Source organism: Saccoglossus kowalevskii, chromosome 8, assembly GCF_978046115.1.
Source record: "Saccoglossus kowalevskii chromosome 8, keSacKowa6.1, whole genome shotgun sequence".
Classification (NCBI taxonomy): domain Eukaryota; kingdom Metazoa; phylum Hemichordata; class Enteropneusta; family Harrimaniidae; genus Saccoglossus; species Saccoglossus kowalevskii.
Genome location: NC_140648.1, coordinates 4,714,126 through 4,737,392, shown reverse-complemented (window position 1 = coordinate 4,737,392; position 23,267 = coordinate 4,714,126). Strand labels below are relative to the sequence as shown.

The 23,267-nt window shown below is 36.2% G+C and overlaps 1 protein-coding gene across 1 annotated transcript; it reads right to left on the bottom strand.

Moving 5' to 3' along the window:
- Nucleotides 1–2,879: 2,879 nt before the first annotated feature.
- LOC100378512 (polycystin-1-like protein 2) lies at nt 2,880–14,987 on the bottom strand. The gene is made up of 17 exons (XM_078008046.2): nt 14,894–14,987; nt 14,694–14,784; nt 14,233–14,417; nt 12,310–12,555; nt 11,656–12,130; nt 11,437–11,546; nt 10,779–11,006; nt 10,465–10,635; nt 10,092–10,252; nt 8,225–8,936; nt 7,858–7,996; nt 7,368–7,594; nt 7,178–7,213; nt 6,850–7,021; nt 6,032–6,721; nt 5,174–5,731; nt 2,880–4,826 (listed from the first exon to the last, which is right to left on the bottom strand). The coding sequence occupies exons 1-17, from the start codon at nt 14,951–14,953 to the stop codon at nt 4,594–4,596; spliced, it is 4,494 nt and encodes a 1,497-aa protein (XP_077864172.2). The 5' UTR covers nt 14,954–14,987; the 3' UTR covers nt 2,880–4,593.
- Between the last annotated feature and the right edge of the window lie 8,280 nt (nt 14,988–23,267).

Sequence of the window (23,267 nt, the reverse complement as noted above, 5' to 3'; positions counted from 1 at the left end):
TGACAGCAAGGGATTTAAAGCTCATGGTCGTATAAAAGACTCTATTATTAAAAAGAAAAAAAGATTGTAATATGATCGACCCTCACAAATAATTTATTTTTGTAAATTTGTGGCATTTTACTTGCTTGCCTATTAATGTAAACTGGGCTGTCTCAGATTGACTACTCGTTTCTATGGGAACATTCGTGTCAGCTTCTTTTACATTCATTAAATATGTAAATTAGTGTGCTCGTAATTTTGTGGCAAGTAGAGGAACGTACGGTCGTCACTCTTAACGGCTATTACATTACGAACAACTTGGGAGTATATGTCTTGTCTCTTATATTTCACAACAAATCGTGTCTTCATTTAATATCATATCATGTCAACACCTTTCCGCCTTCCGAACAAAACAATATACTGAACTGAGTGTATATATTTAAGTGTTCGAGTCTCAGAGTGAAACGCGTTCTCCTAATGAAATGTCAGTCATAAAACAATGAATGTCGTCACTGATATAATCACCTGCGTGTACAGCGAAATAAATAGATCAAGTGGCGTCAAGGTATGCAGACGATAAAGACAATTTCAACTAGAATTTGCTGTTATTTTCGGTGATTTGTTGTGAATCTCAAGGAAGTTTATAGTTCGTCGAGGAACTATTTCAATAACACAAAAGTTGAAATATGCCTGTTGCTATTCCAGTTGTTTAATATTCATTGTTTAAATCGAACGTTTTCACGAATAATTAATCACGTGGCGTAATGCTTAGTAACCTCATTTGAAAGGAAAGCTAGTAGTTCCCATGGTGACGTAACTGGCGTACGGAATATATTTTGCTATATTTTATCCCGGATCCGCTATCCTGTTATCAACATATCGTCTGAAAGTCAAATTACGTATTCTACAACACCCTGCTTTATGTGTCTTTGTAGCGTTTATATACCCACCATTTCTCCACATTAGTTTATTTTAATGCGTCAGAAAAATGTCGATTTTAGTACAAATTGTAACATACTGACATGTTACTGCAGTGCATATGCAGTCATACTGGCAGAACCTTAGGGCAATTAATATAATGTAAAAACAGGCTTTAATGTATTAGGTTGTATCATGGTACCCGCACTATTACGCCTGACATGAATTCCAAAACTCTCTATTCTTATTTGTGTGATCAATGAGTTTGTAGTTACGTGTTATTGAGTTCAAAACGCACACTTAGCCTTATACTGCACTTCTGATACTTAATAGACACTTTGACATAAGTCTTATATCACAATATCGACAACGTTAACATTCCTCCATACTTACATCAATCCTTTATACTAATCAGATTACCGGCCCATGTACTTTATCTTCACTTACTTCTCTACAATGTTGCTAGGACTTCGGAACGCAGTTGAATTTGTCAGCAATGCGACAAATATCTTATTTATATACCTGCGATTGTGTTAGCTATGTCGGGCGTGGAGTGTTATAACTAGCGATGTCGATTGATGGCTGGCTCCCTCTATAACGCTGAATTGAACTTGAACTGTTTACTCGAAAATCGAGTGGTATGTAAGATTAAATATTTCGGACTCACGAAATACTTTATTGCTAGATGTCTGTTTACCTTCTTGATATCAATCTATTTTAGTAGAACCTACTTTCTTATTTTGTTTTATGACGTGGTACTTCAGACGTCTTGCGCTGGATAAACCAGACATACGTGTACACTCACGCTGATGTGAGGAACTGATATCACCAATTAATGGCTCCAACGAAAACATTAAATGGAAATACTAAGGAAAGCCTAGGTTTTCACACAACCTAAATATCACCTTCGCACCATAGTCAGTAAGATTCAATTAATGTTTTCGAACAAATTCGCAGTTCCGGATAACCAAGGTGTATATATCTTATTCAGTGTACCATTAGAGGATATGCCAGGCTGTGCGATAGACCATAATGGAGCGCTCCGCTCTAAGAATGCCCTTTTCTGCATGGGTCGATTTCAAATTAGCAATTCATGAATATATAATGCTCCTGTGTTCTCTGTTTTTAACACTTTTTTCTCGTTTGAGTCTATTCTATCCACCTCAGTAGCCTCATAGGCTGTTTTTGTCCGAGTCGAATTACTATTCATGCTCTGATAAATACTGAAAACATAGCTCTTCATGCGTCACACCTTCCACACGACAAATATGTGCGTCATAAAAGACGAGTGGTATTTATTATATTTCTCTTTATTTATCTGCGCAATGAAGGAACATCTCACATAAATACTGGGGAAAATTTACTTTAGCGATCGCTATAAACCAACTACGACTTATATGGAAACATAATAATTATAAATGACCACTAAGCAACATTTGATGTGAAACTTGAATCTCTAACGAGTTTCCAACTTTTGCCTTTAACTAAATTGTCCAGACAAACCGTAGCCATAATCGATCCGTGTTTCGTGATTGATAGCCTGGCGCCGATATAAGTCATAAATGATAAGTTCAAGATGCTATATAATTAATAGGTCTGACCGTCGTACATGTGTTCGAACAAAGTTGAACACAATTTAGCCTCTTGTACAATCGGGGGAGGGGGCAACTATATCATTTAACAGCAATATGATATTCTGCTATCATAGCAAACAAAGAGAATTTAACGTTGAAAATAAAGAGTCCTTTAATAAAACAGTACCGGTTTATCTCCATGTTTTACAATCGCGCACCCAATGACGCACATTCATACTGACGCTAGGTGTGTCTGCGCATATATACTATTGAAGTGATGACCCGACTCTTTGAGTTAACGTGTAACTAGATTGTTTTAACAAATTTCTTCATGACGTTCAAATTAATATACTCAAGGGTTGGCAGTGCAACAAATCGATCCACATAAATCACATACAATAAGTGATACACGCTGAACACAAACTTTATTGCAATATGTATACATTAACTAAACGGTTACACAAAGTCGAAGAAAAAAAACACTACATAATTACAATTATTGCTTATAGATATTTAGCACACCCTTGGCTGTCTGGTGGTGCATGTCAAGTGACTTCCTTGATTTACAACTGACTAAATTAGAAAATTCACATTTTTACAGCTTAAAATATGTACACTTATTTAACCCATTGTATAAAACTGCTACGGACGGTTGCTTCTCCCTCACTCAGAAAAGTACAATGGAGAATATTGTAAGGGCAAAATAAGATGCAATTTAAAATACATTCATTAATAATATACAAGATTGTTTTTCATTCTTAAAACTGTAACCCAAAGTGCCAGTACCAGACCTTTCCCAAAGGTGATTGTCGAAAAGTGCGAACCTATTTATAACGTTATTAATTCATTGAGGGATTCTACTGGATATATTAATGTTTTGGGCAATCAGCAAACCAAGTATGTACATGTTATATATCAATCATATTGTGTTTCCAAACTTCCACCGTGACCTCTAGATTTTGCGTACATACGTTCAATTCAGAAATATGTCGAATTAAGTTGGTTAAATTGTGTCGATTGATTAGAAGTGGCCTTTTGAATCCTGTTTTATTTTGATATTCTGTTCAACAACACTGCACTTACATTTCCGGGAGCCGAGTTTAAAATAACACAATATATGTGCACTTATATTATTGGGCACAGAGTTTAAAATAACACAATCTGTGTGAACTTATATTATCTGACAACGAAATTTAAATAACACAATCTGTGAGCCTTCCTGCCAAATATAATGGCAAGATTAAAAATAGGATTAACTACGTGGCAATGTTTTTTCACTTTAATGGGGGACGAATTAAGAAAGTGTCAGTTATCGCCGAGTATACCAAATACTATAACGTCACGTATCTCCCCTTCAATAATTGTAATTTGTGGAGGCTCTACTCTGTGTGATCTGGAAATTACAACAGGAAACGCCATTAGATTTGAATACAAATGAAAACAAGAAAATATATGCTATTATTATTCCCTAGCGACCTCGTCCAATGCTTTGGTTCATTACAGTGATTTCGCTGAAACGTTTGCATCGATATATACATGTACAATTCACCAAAACAGAACTGTACCATCGTAATACCATACATCAAATCGTATACATTACACAACAGTTGAATATTGCAAATAATATACTTGTATTATATGTGTACACTCCGAGCTGGTTATTATATGTACATTACACAATGGTAAATATTGTAAATGTGGAGGAATTCTGCCACGTGGTCTCGTCGTCATGCTAAAATCTTCTAGTTACGAAGATGCGTATAGTAACACATGTTTGAACAGATTATGCTTTAATTTCATCTGGAACACCATGACGATGTAAATCAAGAAATTTAAGGACGTAATTACACATACATTAAATATATAGATTATTGCAAGTTAAGATAGAGTGCTAGATAATTCAAATTTACCAAGACGATATGTGAATGAGCCTGTAGGCAATGAAGACACGTGTATCACATATTATTCTTCAGTGTAAACACTAAATAAGTCTATGTTAGTACATATTGAATGGACACTGTACGAAATATATCACACATATACCATATATATATATTTATGTAAATGTCTTGGTTAAACTGACAAATATACGTATAAGCAAACTTTAAAGTAGCGACATATTTTAAGTCGTTGTCAACGCTTGTATCTTCTTGGTTCGTTTGATACTTTTTCCTTCTTTCACCGATATGGCCATGGTCCAGTCGTTTCCTCCGTTCTCCTTGACGACGTCGATATCTCCATAGTGACGTAACACGTAACCCAGTAACCGATCTATACTACGATGGAACGCGTCATCAGAATATTCGTCATTGTCATTTGCTGACATAGCAGAATCTGAAGGTATCTGTACTTTGACTGACGGAAAAAAATAAAACATTTCATTATTTTTTTCATGCAGAGGCGGAGGCACGAAATTTTGCATCTGCTCACCAACCACATGTAATAACTAATGTGGGTGCAACATCTTAATCTAATCTGCAATTTCTGCTTTGTTTATTTATTTTGTTCGGAATAAATTATTTGATATCTATATGGGGTCAGTTTAACATGTGTTTTTGAAGTGGGATGCTGGAAACACTTGAGTAGTAATGGGATGACTAAAATGAAACCACAAACTGCCCGAGTAGTTGGATAATTTCCAAAACAAACCAAAACATATTAAACTCTCGCTGCCTACTAGAAACAATAATATATGAATTTACCCTTAGGGACCTGTTGTTGTCTTCGCCTATTTGCCTGAGATGTCATCCCAATGAATTTCGTGAATCTACGCCAGACGAAGTCAACTATTTCATACTCGTTAGATTGTTTATTGATGTCCGCTTTAACTGCAATGATGCTCTGGTTAAGGATAGTCAGGAACATGTTCATCAATATCCAATAGAGGCAAAGGATAAAGAAGAAGAAGAACACCTTGCTGAAAATTCGATTTATTTCATTCAGGGCGTGGTAGTCAAACCGACCTAGCATCATAGATATCTGAGAGGCCATTGTGATACTCATAGTAGCATAGTCTAACAGTGCTCTGCCGAAGACCAAGTAAAACACCTGACAGTATGCTAGGAATACGATGATCCATATGACACTGAAGTACAGCAGGTCTTTAAAGCAGTATTTCAATGTCATGCCCAGCATGGACATGCGTTTGTTGAATCGTAGCAGCTTGAGAAACTTTAGCATAGCAACAAAGAGCTCCAGGGCGATAATCATGCTGAATATAGTATCCCAGTAAGCCAGATGCTGGAAGTTGACGAATTTTGCTGAAAGGAGAAATAAAAAATAAGGATCCTTTAAAGACAGATTCTTCAGATTAATAACACTTGTCAACAAATACAGTTATGTAACTTATACAAAAATTATCTCAAACGCACTCAATATCATTTGTCAGTTTTCATGAAAATCTATTTGAAACACGTGTAGTAAGATGAGTTTCTTCGGAATACTTCACATCACTACTTCATTGTATATATTTAGCGAAAACACCACTGTTAGTTTGCTTTCTGTTTTTCATTTCAAAATTTATTTTTTACACGTGGCCACAACGTTTAAAAGGTACTTACTTTTGTTCTTTGTCACATCGTCCAAGGCCATTGCTGTAAATATTTGTCGGAATGCGTACATCACAATGACAGTGACACCGAATGCCATTAGAACCAATTCCAAACAATTCCAAAAGCTTTTAAAATATCCCCTCTTCTCTCGTTTTATCTTTAGCGTCTCGTGGATAACAAAGTATGCAACAAACCCTACAAATAGAACTTGTGCACCAACGACAAACGCAGTCGCTGTAACTCCAACATAGTTGTACAAGCGAAATGTTGAGATTGATGGAGATAGAAGACCACCACCATGAGTTGGTAATTCAATTAAAAAAGTCACTAAACTGAACAGATTGACATTGGCATTATAGACAGTGAACTCGATGATTATAGCTCTTGTGTATATGTCATACCAAGAATTGTTTCTTAAGTACTCGATCATGTCATACGCTTTCTCTTCTGAGGTCCCAAGTTCAGCGAGATAGCCACCGCCACCATATACCGAAAGATATCCAAATACTGGCAGTCCATTCAACTCAATGGCATCATGATATTTCCAAACGGAATCGTCATCATCTGACAAGGATTGGTTCAGGCCAAGTGGCGTCCATTTTGGATTAAAGCTACGTGTCTCGTCGGTGTCGTACATTTCATAATCAACTGAACACTCAGTGATCACCTTATTCATTGGTTCGACAATAACACATGACTCTGTAAAAAAGTAATATAACATTTAATGGGGGTCGATAATGGTGTTGGTCTATTTATAAAGGACAATCCAATTATCGTAAGAATTGTTTGTATTGCATTTTAGTGTGTTTTGTACCACATGGTCCTACCTGGCTGTACTCTAAGCTGTCTGATCCGTGCGGGACCTACTCGATATGACTCTCTGTTTTCAATGAAGCGTCGGTGTCGCCAATGCAATTCCTCCCCATTGTAATTCTTCTCTGCATACAAACCAGGAATGAGTGACACCTCTACCCATTTCCAGAAAACGTCAGGAGATGTCTATAGAAAAGGTTTAACATTAAGGATGATATTGATATGATAGCTGCTTCACAGCAGACAGTAACTTCAATATATTATTGATTGTTACAGTTGAAAGTAGATGCCTTACTGCAAATAATGATTAATTTGTCTGATGCTTGAGTGATGAATACTTACCCTAGACAAACCTTCAAAGCCAACGTTAACTTTTGCCTAAGAAGAAAGTTATTTTTTAAGTTATTATTATTTTTATGTTATTTTTGTCTGTACATCTATATAAAAAAATATATAAACATTTAAATGCAATTTTTTTATTTTGTTTAATCATAATCCTTTTTGTTGACAGAGAAGATTGTGATGTACGTACCAGCTTGTGTTGATTTCCGAAGAAGGTTTGATGTATGGAGTTCGTCATATTAAAAGAATTAGAGTCCCTGTTGGTGTAACATAAACTACATAGAACCAACACAAATACAGCATATATAGAAATCTCCCGCAAAATGCTTTGCATCTTTAACTCATTTAAGCGCTCCTTCCTCAGGGCTTCCAATTTGTCTCCTTTTGGTGGCAGTAGGTATGTCTTCCTTCGTGAATCTAGAAACAACAATAACAATATGACTGAAATATATTAAACAGTCATGTAACGCTAAAACAATTTTTCTTATTTGGTCAATTATACCACTCTTGGTCATGCGACTTTATGTTTATTGTTGTTCTTTCAGCCTCGTAACGTTTTACAAGCTGCTAACCATAGATCTTGATGTTACACCTGAAACAGCATGACTACTACTATTATACGTATTCCACTTATGGTCGTGTGATACATGTGTTTATTTCTTTATCGCTTATCAAATTACCTGACAGAAGTGATGGATCATGCATGTATTCCTCATCTTCTTTAAGCTTAGTATCCTTAACTTTTGTTTCACTTTCATCGTCATCATCATCTGTCACTCGCCTCATAAAACAGGAAAAGAATATGGCTATGACCACAACCTTTCAATAAAGTAGGAAAGAATTTAGCGTTACTATAAACCCAGACCAACTTGTTCCTCCTTATTGCTGCATAGGTAAATCTGCTATTGATTAAACTAAAGGATTAACGTATGGATGAGTTTGTGTGAGACAATACCAGTACAATTAATTCAAAACATTCGAACATTGCTCTACAATTTTTTATCGTGTTGTCATCAGTGTAATGCACCATGGTTAATTTATACATACCTGTACTGGTTGTGTAACAAGCACAGACAGCGAGAAGGAAAGTATTAAAGATACTAGCCATTCTTCTGACTTCTTTCGTCCCCATTGCATACTGTATAATATCACAAAGAAAGCGGATGCAATACAAGTGAGAATGCAAAGAACCCAGCCTATGTATCTACACCAGGGAGGGAATGTGGATTTCTTCTTTTTCTTTTTGGTCGTTTTGACCTCGTCCGCGTCATTGAAGAGGACATCAAATTTAGCCGACATTGGTCGGGTCTTTCTGCGTTTGAACCACTCTGTCAACGATGATTTACCAGGGCGACTTTTTCTAAATATTTCAACAACGATGAAGTTGACCGGAAAAACTATCAGATTTGTCATGATGCTGACATACAACTCATATGACGTGAGAGAAAATGGACCAATGTTGATGGAAAACACATTGCCAGCACGCTCTTCTGCTCGGTAGAACATACAGCTGGCTATCATAGAACAGTACAGCAAGGAGAGGCAGCATGATAGTCTCTGTACTCGGGTAAAGTGGCTTTTGCGAGGACGGGAAACAACGGAAAACCACAAATGCTTCTCCGACAGGTTTTGTCTTGCAGAATGGAAGAACAGTTGATTAAAATTCACTAATTCACTCTTGCTAGCTACCGGTAACACGCGATCAATCATTCCATCTTCATACTCTACAGCCAACCATTTGTCATTAAGGAAGTAAAACCTATGTATAAAACACATTTTTGAAACAGTACATGTCAAAGGGTTGCGAATACACAATTGGATGAAGAATGTTCATATTTTTTTTATTTCACATTTTGCAAAAATCTACCATATCAAGATTTGTGAATTTATAACATGACGTTTCAAAGCCAAACATCGCCCATTATATCATGCCAACATTGTGTTCTTAAACTTAATAATTCTACAAATGATTATGAATTTAAATGTCACGTGAATATGTTGTTTTTTCAATAATAATGTTCTTCTAATAAAGATGTACAAATACAACATACTTATATTTGCCCAGCTATAGTTGTGTTTCTAATTCACTCTATGTACGCAAACTTCACAAGAGACAAATTCCCAGTCTAAACATTCCCCACTCTCAGCACTCAACACTTTTGAATATAATAGGCGAATAGAAATGTGTTTTGACGGTCAATCAGTGCTGTCATTTTTGATAATATGAATGATCTCTGCAAATATTTGAGACTTATATAACATCCATTTGAATAGCATCAGTAAAGGTTGTAAAGATTTTGTCATGCAGCGAATCGGCAGCTCATTGTAATCAATTTTTCCAACTTTACCTTTTTTCACATGTGTTATAATCCAAATTTAAACCCCACTAGGGCAAGGTTTGATTATGTAAAAACACGCCAAATATAATTCCGTATTTAATTAAGCTTTCAGTTAAAGGGGCGAAAGTTCAAAAATTGTAAACCCTGATAACTTGAGAACCAAGTAATGTATCTTAGTAATTTTGGTAAGCGTGTATTCAGGAGAAGGTGGGTCATATTTTGTATTGTATTTCCCCAACAATTTAGAAATTCAACAGACAGTGCCTTTTTTTGCCATGTGTTCCTGTGTATATTTTCATTATGTTTGTGTATGCTTTTTCCCCACGTTCACACGTAAATGTATGCATTGGCGGATCCAGAAATTTGGTGAGGGGCCCACTCCTATTTACGCGGCCGGGGTAATCCTCTGGTAGGCTGGGTTTGTCAATTGATTTATCATTTTTATGCGGGCTGAAGGGGACGCACGCCTGGTATTGGCAATGGCTTCGCAATTCAATACAGACTGAGAGACATACAGAAAGACAGAAGTTTTGGAAAACGATAATTGCTGTATTGCAGCTATATTAAATACTTACTTTTCTCCTGTCTGTAAATCTGATATCATAATTCGAGACAGATACCAACTACCATGTTCCCCTTTTCCCGAGTCATCATGCCATATACGAAGGTATGTCAAAGGACCGAGACTTCTTGGTGTAGCCAAAACAAAGTGATTTATACTACCACGTTCGAAGAGCTATGAAAATTTATACACGATTAAACATAGCAATCACACCTTGACGACATATGAATACATATATCGATCGACAATTGGTATTTCAGGAACTATTAACGTACCACTTCAAATTATGTACTAACATTACCCAAATGAAAATGACGATTAAATGTATCATTCTATATAAACGAAATCAATCACGAATGAGTCAATTCCCGTCCCATGCTTGTTACCTTTCGTTTGTCATCATCCAGTTTACGTATTCCAGTATCTTCATCTTCACCTGACAGCATAAAATTTACCTTAGACTTTGTACCAGAGCCCTGGCGCATTCCAGTATATACCACAATTTCGTAGTAGTACTTATCACGCGGACTGTTGTCAATAAGAGGTGTCACTCCCCACTGCAAAACACGAATTTCAAGATATTAGAGGAACGTTGTCACTGGTGTGACACGATTGCCAGGGTTTTTGCCCGAAATGTCCAATTCCACAGCAAAATCTTTTTTTTTCCTTTTGTATTTTCAGATCAATGACACCGACTCACCTTCATAACGTCATTCTTGTCTTTACGTCTTGCCCAAACCATCAACAAACAGTATAGACAAAACAGAGATATCACTGTAGAGAATACGGCTGCATTGTTGCCAACATCAAAATGATCAAAGACTGTAGAAAAGTCGATCGTATTTGGAGGAATGAAAAAATCAGCTGCGAACGAGGTTAGATGGTTGCATAGGCAATGGACATACATAGATGTTGAATAATGCCCTACCTGTAAGAGAAAGATGTACAAATTACCCACAATGCTCCCATTATATTAAAATTACAATGTTACCACTAGATTACCATGGAGTCTATATATTTTGACTATGTAGTTGTTTTGTTAACTGTTGTCAGTCGTTTTTAGTGTTCTCAGACTTTTGTCTAAAGATCTACGGTTGGGTATCTTATTTCCATTTCATAGGAGATTCAGAATACCCATTACAATGATAATATCCTGTATCATCTTACTAATATATGAATGAGAAATGATGAAAAAAGTAAAGAATCAAATTACCAAGAATTTCAAAATAATCATATATTTATCTCTACAAGGAATATAAAGAACATTATGATTTTTAAAATACTAGATCCATCTATTTTTAAATATATTTAGCTGCCGAATACTTTATCTAGCGAGAAGATCATGGTGTATTACGTACCATACATCCATCACCTGTCCAAATCTCATCTGCTTTGTTCCAGTAACTACATCCATAGCTCATGATATCGAGTGTGTAATTCACAAAACCAGATGAATCTGTCAAGTCAACTGAAGAAAAGTATAACAATAGATTAGTTGTTGTTGATTGGTATGCAGTGTGAATTGAACGACACAGTGCGTCAACATCAAGTACTAAGCGGCATGGTAATATTCTTACCTCCAGGCATCACTGACATAAAATACTCCCCTTGTTCGGGGAGTTTGGCAGAAGGAATATGACAAATATACGATATTTCATCTGCTACATCATCAGGAATAGTTTCGTCTGACTCAACACGTGGTAGTTCACATAACAGATACACGTCTTCAGGGGACGGTAATTCGCCGTATTTGCCATACACGACAAGTGGGATTTCACTTGAGAGTGTAAACATTAGTTCCACGGCAATGTTTTCCTTAGTGACGTTGAATGTATGATTGTACATTGTATCTAGATTAGATAAATCCATTTCCACTTCCAGGGTATCAATATCGACTTGATCTGTATAAAGATGTATAGTAATTGGATCTACTAAATCCTTTATCTCCAGTTCCTCACCATCCGGGTTAGATAATTTCATAGTCATCACGCCCGATTTGACATTGCTTCTTGAAGCGTCCCAACTGTACTGATTCCCATCCACGTACATAGTCTGGAATAAATGACCAAAAAGAAGTACAAAATAAGTTAAATAAATAAATAAATAGGCTAATTCAATTGTATATCTATTTATGATAGTACATATTACAACAGAAGATATAGTAATATTATTTGTATTGTGTTATTCCAACATTTGTATCTAATTATCATACTTTACCACTAATAACTTACTTCAATATCGACGAATGCAAAGGATGACCCTTCTTCGAGAACACCTCCTGATTTTGGCAACTTAAAACTACCAATGGTTCCATACATCTCCTTATCTTTCAGGTTTTCAGGCTCATCACGCAGTAATTCCATGGTGAGGAAATCTGATGGTAGGCGAATTGCTGGTTCTCCAACTACCTGAGTTGATCGAACTGTTAAACTAACAACGTCAATGATTCCCATTCCAAGGTTGCTTATCATACGTGCCTGTCAGTATTGAGAACATCGTGAGTTGTCTGTGCTAGCAATATTTGTTTGAGATTTGTCCGTCCATCTTATTTATTTAAAAATTAGTCAAAAACACTGAATAGTTCACTCTTGTGTGTGTTAACAATTGAGCTAATTTGTATCAATTGTTGACTGCCTGTTAATATTTATTGTTTATTTAATGCAAAGCAAAAGGCCTTTGGCCCAAACAAAGGGCAAATACAGTTTCACTTAACAATGGTAACAATACAAATCATTTAAGTTCTGCTTTTCATGGCAAAATAAACATAACTCGCTAACTGGTTTAAATTGACATCATGTCTTGAACTCATGAGCGAGATAAATTTGTTGTAAGTGGGGCTAGTGCAAAACCATACAGGCAAAATTCTGCTCTAATACGTTGATAACGATGGCAAATAGCTATAAAATGATATTCGTTTTCAACATAAAGTTGATTGCGTTCAACACAGTATTCACAAAATCTATTATCGAGGGGTACATTTTCATGTCTTCCCCTTTCAATACGCAAATTGTGCGAAGAACAACGTAACCTTGACAACGCAGCTATTAATTTGAAAACATGGATGCAAAACAAATGTTTTTCTTTATCAAGTGACAACCTAAAATTGTGATAGGAACGGAGTTTGGGGGAAGAAGCAGTGTCGTCGTGCCATACTTGTTGCGCACAATCTTTAATTCTTTGTGTGAACTGTGAAAGAAACACACTTTTTGACCCCACACCTTGGTTCAACTATACATGGCCGACTCAAAAGCGATATAGCAACATTTTTACATTAAAAGCCCAATTTACCGACGTTATAACGTTAAAAAAAGATTATCCGACTAACGTTGATATTTAAACAATAAAACAAAAACACACTTCGCACGACATTATGGAGTTCATTATGAGCCACTGGGGAGTACATTATTGTTATTATTTTGTAGCATTGGCAATGCCAGTGAATTTTCACAGGCTATAACTAAGACAAACTTGGAACTCCCTATCCTACATGATGTTAATTTTGCCATGATGGAGGACCAGTGATGTGTATATGGGTTGAAGCCTGTAAACCAGACAGCAACGGCATGCTGCATTGCACACCATCTTGCTTGTGAGCTGAAGCATAACTTTCCCGCAGTAAGTCTGCAAGGTCTTCAAAATTAGTGGCGTAACACATTTAGTCTGCTGTGAAGTATTTTTTTTTTTCATTTCTTGTGTTTTCGAACACATTTAACTGGAATTCGTCGACATCGATAAAACGGGTCATCGTGTTTGCTTTGGTGAGCTACGTTTATTTACACGTTGGGCGTCGGTACCTGGTGTTTCTCCGGAAGTTGGGATTGGCCAGATGACGATTTGTGTTTGTCGTTATGGCGGGAATGACATTTTTCATGTAAACTAAGAACAAATCATTATTTTCATATAGCTCAGAGTTATTACTTTTCAATTTTGATTGTCATCATTTTCACCCTCTAATTTCCCTTATTATTAAATGCCCGTCTCTTTATTTGTTTTCCGATCTCAACATTTTATTCCTATGCATGGTACGGGGCCTTTATGCTCAATAATGCAATATATTATCGCGAATAATCTGTGGCAATGGCGTCATAAAATTCGCTGGTATTGACAATGCTATAATATAATGTTAAAATGTGAATTTATATATATTGACATACCGCCATCTCCGCATATTCGACTTCCTGTTGCTTTAAAAGGGCTTGCTGATTTTCATATTCTTCAATTTCCTCTGGAGACGGGTCGTCACCGTAGTATTCCGGTGGATCAGTGGGTTCTACCTTCACCTCATTCACATCAATCACAATTGAACTTTTAATGATATTACCGATACCTTCCACAAGCGCTGTAAACAAACAATATACAAATACATTTATGTGTCAGGATATTTAATAAAAAGTGAAATGTCAAAACATAGAATATCACAAAATAATTCAATTCGGCATATATAGAGATTTATTTATTTATTTATTTATTTATTTATTTATTTATTTATTTATTTATTTATTTATTTATTTATTTATTTATTTATTTATTTATTTATTTGTTTGTTTGTTTGTTTGTTTGTTTGTTTGTTTATTTATTTATTTATTTATTTATTTATTTATTTATTTATACGTACATGCTGCAGTTTCTAGCATTTCCTCACGTGACTGGTCTTCTATGCCTTGTAGCTTGTTTGCCATAAACACCAATGCCATGGCAGCTCGGACCTAATAAATATACACGGCATTATTTGTTATAATAATACGAGATAATATGAATATAAAAATGGGTTATTTTGAAAGACCGCATAACCCGAAGCATGATTAAAACACTAACCAGAGCATCAGAAGTTGTTCCCCCGGGACCAGTTAAGTCAGATAAAGTAGCTGAAGACATCAGCAAAGCATCTATAGTATTGGACCAGAAGCACATCTTGGATAACGAAATTAAAAGATTGCTGCGAAGCTGAAATATACAAAAACAAATCCGATTAGCGAAAGTAAACGTGTGAATTAAGATCTTTTGCAATGGAATAAATCAAGTGGACGCATTTAGAAGAGATCTCCAAATACAATAAATGAGCAGCTACTCAACAATGTCTGGTCCGATCCCGTAATCGTCGGGATAATATTTGCATAGGAGATTAAGTTACGAATGGGAATTATCCGCTTCTCGTTGTTTTTCATTTTTCGATATTTAAAAATTACTACATGAAAACATGAAATTAGACATTTCTTCATATTTGGCCGTGGATAAATGCCAAAATGTATTCTTTGTCAATCGTACTTTATAAATATTTATAAATAAGTTTCTGATTCACGAGGATTCCATGGGAAAATGTAGGGTATTCAGCTTGGTTCTGTAAATGTACGGGTGAATGTTTACCCGCAATACGGTATTACATAATGCCACCTAATCAGAGATTTAAAAAAAACAACATATTTTTATCGTTTTCCCTGTTACTACCCTGAGTAACTTTCAATACCTACACTACACTGACAGTACAACACCAGTTAAAGTTGTTGCGTTTTTAACCTAGGATTTTTCACCTGATCGACTAAGAAGTACAGCTCTCTCAGATGTTTATCACTAAAATAACTTATCATCTCTGTGTATCATGCGGTTTGCAAACACAAACAAATCCTGTCAAGATTGAACGCGAGAACTAATTTATTCATAAATGTTGAAGTATTCCCTTTTAGAAAAACACACTAAATAAAATATATTTCCTAATTGCTCGTAGTTTATTGGAGGACCACAATAATTGTTTCTTTTATTTGTACATTCTGTGGAAATGTGAAGTTTAAAAGAAAAAACAAGAATAGCAACTGTCATTAAATTCACATATACTGTACCTGCTGTAGACACAATTTGAACAACTCTATTCAGGACGTTGAACAGGAAAGTTACTATAATTCACAATGAAAAGGGTAGCACGAAGTGCCAGGTATAACTAGATTTATATCAGTGCATTCTTGTATACATTAATTGGGGGTTATTTGCGTGACTAGTTATTGTGCCGTGCTTGTCAAAGTCAGTAAGGAAAGTGACACACGAGGGCTGCGTAATATTCTTGTATCATTCAAACATCCACACGTAAAACTTATCCATACCCAAAACACGGGAGTGTTCTAAAGGTAACTTAGTGTTAGTCTGATGCATGCGTGTAGACAGAATGTATGAAACCACAGAAAAATTGTATAAAACTGCAATATGGCTAATATTTAAGCAAAGAAGTTAAAGTTATGCCTTAAGAGGAGAACCTTTTGGAGGTATTACATATTAATGTGCAGGCTTTTATGTGGGTTATGGGCAAAGGCAGAAGTGCTTTTCTCTTTAATTACCTGGCATTCCAAAGAACATCGGCCTTGCGGAAAATAGTGTTGCTGTTTCAGTGCAACATTCAAAAAGAAAACACATTGTTTGTCAGAGCAGCATGTTAGTAATTTAAAAGCATGTGCATATTAGTATTTGATTTGTGTATTGCCAAAACGTATCATGCTTCTACATCATAAAAACAGGATTGTACGTGAAGCTGAATTCTTCTACAAATGCGAACAAAATATACAAAATTGAACTATTTTTACACAGTCAATCTTGAGCGACAGGCTATTAGTTATGAGCTGGAAATACACTGTGCGTGATGTTTGTCATTTATGCATAGATATTTATGCTATGTTGAAAAGCTTTTGCGTTTTGCCTGCCAGTAAGCTGCTTTACAAATAATACTGCGATGGACTGAAAGCGTTACCTCGACCTGTGCCTCCTGAATATCGCCATCAACTACTGTACTATTGCCGTCCTGGGCCAGATAGAAGTTTGAACCAAGAGACAGATGGAAAGTTGTAGAGATGGAAGAATGAAAAATCAGAAAGACAACCATGTGATAGAATATGAGTATTAAAAGTTACTGGATGAAATGTGTGAAAACAGTGTGAAATGTATGGAATAGATAATTTGAATAGAAATCATATTATGAATGACAGAAAAGCAATCACCATGCTTCCCATGAAGCTATGTTTATTTTGTCTATAGTACGTGTTCTCCTATTAAACTTAAAAAGTGGTCATCATCAATAGTATTTTGCATCAAATCGTATTACATGGCTAAATTCACGAAAACAGTGGCAAAGGCTTAAATCAGGTTTAGATATTTAAAGATAATTATTATAATAATGACAACTGCATTATGTGTAGACTCCAAATGCAAAATATATTATTTGTGACATTTTCTACATTACCTGCTCCTGTTGCGGGTACAATGTGAATAGAGCCATTATCAACTGTGTCGCTCCTTGGTAGTTTCCAGATTCCATGAGTTGCACCAATTGACTGTTCTCTCCCATAGCTAATTCTTGCAAGAGTTCTTCACTCTCACTCAAAGACAGCTCTAGTGGTCTAACCTTCCAGGTGAGATAAAGAAAATATCATATATGCAATAATTATGATTATGAATATAATTCTCCTATTAGTATATTTCATTGTTTTGTTTTGGTGATTCATACTTACTTCCACACTTAGGTTTGAGACATTGTAAGCACCATATTCATCGATTATCTGAACCTGAATGTCATACATGTAGTTGTAGTCTGGTGATCCTGAGGCAAATACAAGACCATCAGCGATAGCGTCTTCTCCATAGCTCATTTGGGTCATTGTAATGCCTTGGTTCCCAAATAATATTTTATATTTGAGATTTTCACTGGATAAACTGCCTCCATCTCTATCAACCTGCTCTCCCTCGTCCTTCCAGTGTTCGCAGCTAACATTGAAGTATGTGTTCACAGCAACACCTAATACACGAGAGATGATTATTGTTGGTATAAGCATAATTGTCTCATATTACGAGATAAGTTGATCAAAAGCTAGAAAGTTCACAGTTCATGTGCATTACATAAGTATCACTGACCATTGCTCGGACTGATGCTGCATATTCCGCCAAATGGTGGTAGATTTGTAACAATGTCCACATATGTATACCCAGTAGCATATCCCTCCCTGGAAGCATAGAGGCTCAGACGATATTCACTGCCAGGTTTCAGAGAATTAGCAACAAAACTAATGCCAGTTCTGTTAGTACCTGCAAGAAAATAAACATATAATTAATTATCATCATAATAACTATGATATCAATAGATTTCTGTTGCTTTAACTGTGGTAATATGCAGCACCATGCTATCCACACCAAGTGATATACATAAGTTTGAAACCCAGAGTTGATGAATATTAAAAGCATACAACTCAGCACGCGGAGATATCAACATTTCACAGGCGAACGCGACCGTAGTTAACCATCAACTTACATGATCGACTATGGTCATATAATCATGGTGTACCCTGTTTGACCTCCTATCGACTGCATTTGTTTTTATAAATGATTATGGGAAATGACTCTAGTAGTTGATGGTCAGTGAATATATGGTCGACTTTTTTTGTTAAAATGAGATTTGATCATGATAGCTGATGGTTATATTATTCTTCTAGTTCCGTTTTACAATTTAGTTCATAAAATGCAATTGTGTTCACGGTCAGATGCGATCGACAATGGTCATTCCTAATTGATGACCACTTTGTAGTGATGGGCTCGATCATCGTTGATTTTACAAACGAAAAATATCAAAGTCGCAATATTCGCCCCCCCCCCCACGAATGAATGGTACAAATGTAATCACCGAGATAAGGTCTTGTAACTTGGGCAGTTGGATGTCCTTTTGTAATTTACTGTTCTTTGTGGAGTGGATACGGCCTAGACCGAGTGCAGCAAAATCCGCATCCAGTCCATAAAAGTTTTATCATATACCTTATAGGTGTAATTACAATTTTACTACGGCGTGACCTCTAACACGCGATGCAATTTAGAATGACCGGATTTTGCAATTACAAAAACTGACAGCAAAATAGAATAATAAAATAGAACGTATATACAAATTATAGAAACAAATAAATAATCAAACACATATTTAATGAACAATGAAACAATAATAAAGACTAAACAGATTGACGGATGTATATTACCTGTTGAGGTAAAGCTCCCAAAGTCGGATACGTCAGTGAAAGTAAGATCCTCTACACTTCTTATTTCGAGCTTCCACCAATATGACAAACGTATTCCTGGATCACAGTTTGCACAATACCCTTGATATGACATAACGCTTCCAACATTACATTTACCTCTACAATTCGTCGCACAACTAAGAAAGAAGTTGAAACAAAATATTATATATATAGAAAGAGAGAGAGTTAGAAGAGTAGAGGATAGAGACAGTATAGGTTTTGTGAACGCCATTATCATGAAGATTTGAATTAATGGCAATTTGAATACGTGATTACATTTAATGCTTGGTTTGAAATTCCTCTAATCTTTTCAAAAGTAATTAGAGTGTGCACGTCAATTTATTGGGTTACATCCCTCCCCACATATTAGACAAGCTTTTAACATTACTGTTTAACATTACTGTTAAAATTCTTCGTGTTCGCTTTATAAATTATTCTTGATTTGGTTCTGGCTAAGTATAAATCTGAAATTTGAAAATCCATTGAAATAAGGTTAATTAAAATAATAATGTAAGCTGGATGAATTTAAAAGAAACTTACTGCATGTAAATATCAGGAGGCGTTCCTTCTACCACTTCTATTGCTTGTTCAGATTCACATTGTCGAAGGTCCTTTGTGACTCTAACTTTGAATATGTATTTTTTATCAACAGCAAGCATACTAGTTGGAATGAATATAACACCATCATGATAATCAATTCTCCCAGGCCCAGCTTTGAAACACCCACCATTATCTATATTAGTATCTGTTTCCGGCATCACTATTTGAAGATCGAGATCATCTCCTGATGTTGGGAGACTTTCACCCTCTTGCATACAAAACCACGTAAAATTTAAACCAGATTTATCTGATTGGTAGTCAGTATCAGGGTCGTATGTAAGACTTAGTGCATCAAGCTCCAATGTAGTTCCATAACCAATGGGCCGGCCATTGCCGCCAGCAATGGCGCATGCAATAGGAGTTTCTTGAATCAGTAGATATAATTCATCTTGTCCATCGACATGATTAACTCCAAACATTGATACTGTCAATACTATTTTATACAGACCACTTTGTAATGTATTAGATGATATGAACAGCTCTGGAGACGTGTACTCCAATTCAGCAGTCAACAGATTTCCATCAACATCTATTTTAGAAACCTCCCATGTAAAATTAGTCAATGATGTCACCATACAATCCAGTTTTACTCTTGCTTTTATAACAATGTCATTTGACTGCTTTTTCTTTCGTGGATTTTGAACATCCGTGTCTTGTCCCCTTATATGTACTGAAGGTGCTCGACATGGTAGGCCACTGACTGTGATGATGGTGGACAAAACTGTATATGATATGTAATTGTCTATGGTTACTGAGATATGAAATGTGCCAAACAAGTTGAATGCATGCTGGATGGTAATTTCGGGACCTTCTTCAATCACTTTTACAGCACCTTCATACTGCGGTATTGTTTGGCAATGCTCAGGGCCAATCAATACATGCTGGCTCCCATCATCAAAATCCCACAGAGTACATGCTTGAGTATACAAAGTTCCAAACGATATCAGAAAGTTAACTGGATCAGAAAGGAGAGGTGTATATGCATCTACTGCGAGATTCAAGTCGGTAGGAATTTGGTCAATTATATACAGTGTCCTTTCCGCTGTGGCTACACTAACAGCATTTTCCACCTCCAATAAAACTTGGTGTTCTCCCACTCCAGAAAAATCGTGAACAACGACTTCTGACACATCCATGTCCCAGCCACCAAATGACCATACATATGTCAGATTACTCCCATCATTGGTGACAGCTTCAAGTTGAATAAGATATCCTGTTGGAAAATGGTTTTGTTCCTGACCAAACCCTGTAATAAATGTATACTGATCCAACATGTATGATGCCTCGAAGTCCACTGTAGTAACCGCTTCATATGCGTCTATTGTAGTAATATAGTGGCCAGATGAAACTAAGTTCCACACATGAAAAAATGCGTCATAGGAGCCAATTTGGTCATAGGTATGTGTAAAAGTGTTGTCAAGTTCAAGGATCACGTCTTCACTGTCAATAATAGAACCATCTCCAAAATCAATCAACATTGATGGCTTAGTCGGTGGGCTGAACGGACTTTGAACATTAAGATGAAAAGTTACCAGGCCATCTGCAATGTCTACTGGACTGTTGGAAGTCAACATAAAGTGAGTTGTGCTATGTTCAGCAATGATTGATTCTGGAAGGAAAGCCGAAACCGAGCTGAATACATTAAATGCATTGGCATTAACGCTGAAATTCCCGGGCTCGTACCAACAATGTGTAAACTGTTTAACACCAGGCAGATAGAAAGTAGTCGCATCTGATACACCGTCGCCAAAATAAATTTCAAACGTTACTTCTGTGCCATTAACTACTGATGCACTGATTCCTGTACAGTCATGTGTCTCTACTAGGAAGCTGTCAGTTTCTATGAAAAGCTCGTCAATTGGTTGTATGGCATTTAAACTGGAAGTGAATGACATTTCGCTTGCTGCATTGATGCAATCTATAGACACGGAAAAGTTTCCCGGTATGTTATACACATGTGTAATCCAGATTGGTTCATCACTTGTGATGTTACTAGGAATATTTGACACAGCAGTTCCGTCTCCGAAATCAATTAGCATTACCATGTCATCTGGAGGGTGCGTGTCTTCATCAAGCTCAAGCTTAAACAAGACTTCACTTGGAACTGGTACAGTATCATTGAAACTCGTGAACTGGATGCCACTAACTGGCCAAATAATTGTAACCGTCCGAGTCAATGATTTGTGCACAAGGATATTATCAACACTTGCAATTAAAGTATATACTCCAATATCAGCATAGGTGTGGTAGAAGCTGTGTTCTTTTAGTCTGGAATGATAATATTCGCCAGTGGTCCCATCGCCGAGATCAATAGCGTATTCGATTTTCGAACCACTTAGAACATGCAGTCTGAACTGCATAGGCATTCCAACACCACTTATGACACTTTCTCCTGTAGTACCAGCTTTATCAAGCATTACTTTGAATACACGAATTGGAATAAGCACTGCTAATTCAAACATAGCTGACTGATTATTAATCTCATTTGCCACTGTCACTGTAATTGTATAATTTTCTGAATCTTCGTACAGATAATCTATATCTGGAAAGCGCCACTCCAGTGTTCCTTTGCCGTCGCCGAAATCATAGTAGTAGATAAGTCCGTCACCTGTTGCCGTAGTAACATTGGTTAGGATAGCATTGTCCCTGCTACTTAGAGCAGCAGTTAAAGTTACACCGCTGACAGGCGTTGTTGCTACAGGCTTATTGTGAACTGATTTAAGGTGGGTTGTGAAAAAGACACTATTCTTCCAGTTGCCGCCGCACGTATCACTGTTGTCATCATTACATGCTAAGTCGCACGATGTATTATTTAAAAGAGAAGATGTTGGATATGAACTTCCACAGAAACACTGGTTTCCATTTCGCAAGGCAGCAAACTTATAACCGTCTAATCTGCATGCCAGTCGGCATGTCGTAGGAACAACTTTATCTAGTGTGGATGGCATTATTGAAAACTCTGGAGACATGGTACTTTCTTGATAACAACCAATCAAGTGAGTGGATGTGAAGTCTATAAGCAGAAACATGTAAAATATTGTTTTAGAATGTGAATGTTAAGGTTGCAATTAGGGAAAACCCCATAATGAATGTATCTGTAAAAATTACACGATGCCGGTAACCCAACTTGTACATACAAAAACGGATGACTGTATGTTGTAAATGTTGAGTAGACGTGACAAATTATACATGATGTGCATACATGCTAAGCTGCTGTAATGTTCACAGTTCGAATTTAGATTCAATGAAAAAGAAAGCAAGTATAAGAAAATTAATGAAATCGGGATTGTAATTTAAATCATTTTCTTCGAATAAATAAACGCAAGCAAAGGTTCGAACACAAGTTATTATACTATTATCGTGTGAAAAAATATATGAGAACATTAGTGACCTAGTATGAGTCCACGTCATGTATAGGTACGCAAACAGCGAACTGGTTACTATTTCAATCAATTCATATCTATGATTTGATAATATTCATACAATAACTCAATTACATATACAGTAAGAGACAGTGAATAAAGTTCTGATGATATATACATTAACTTGTTTTAACA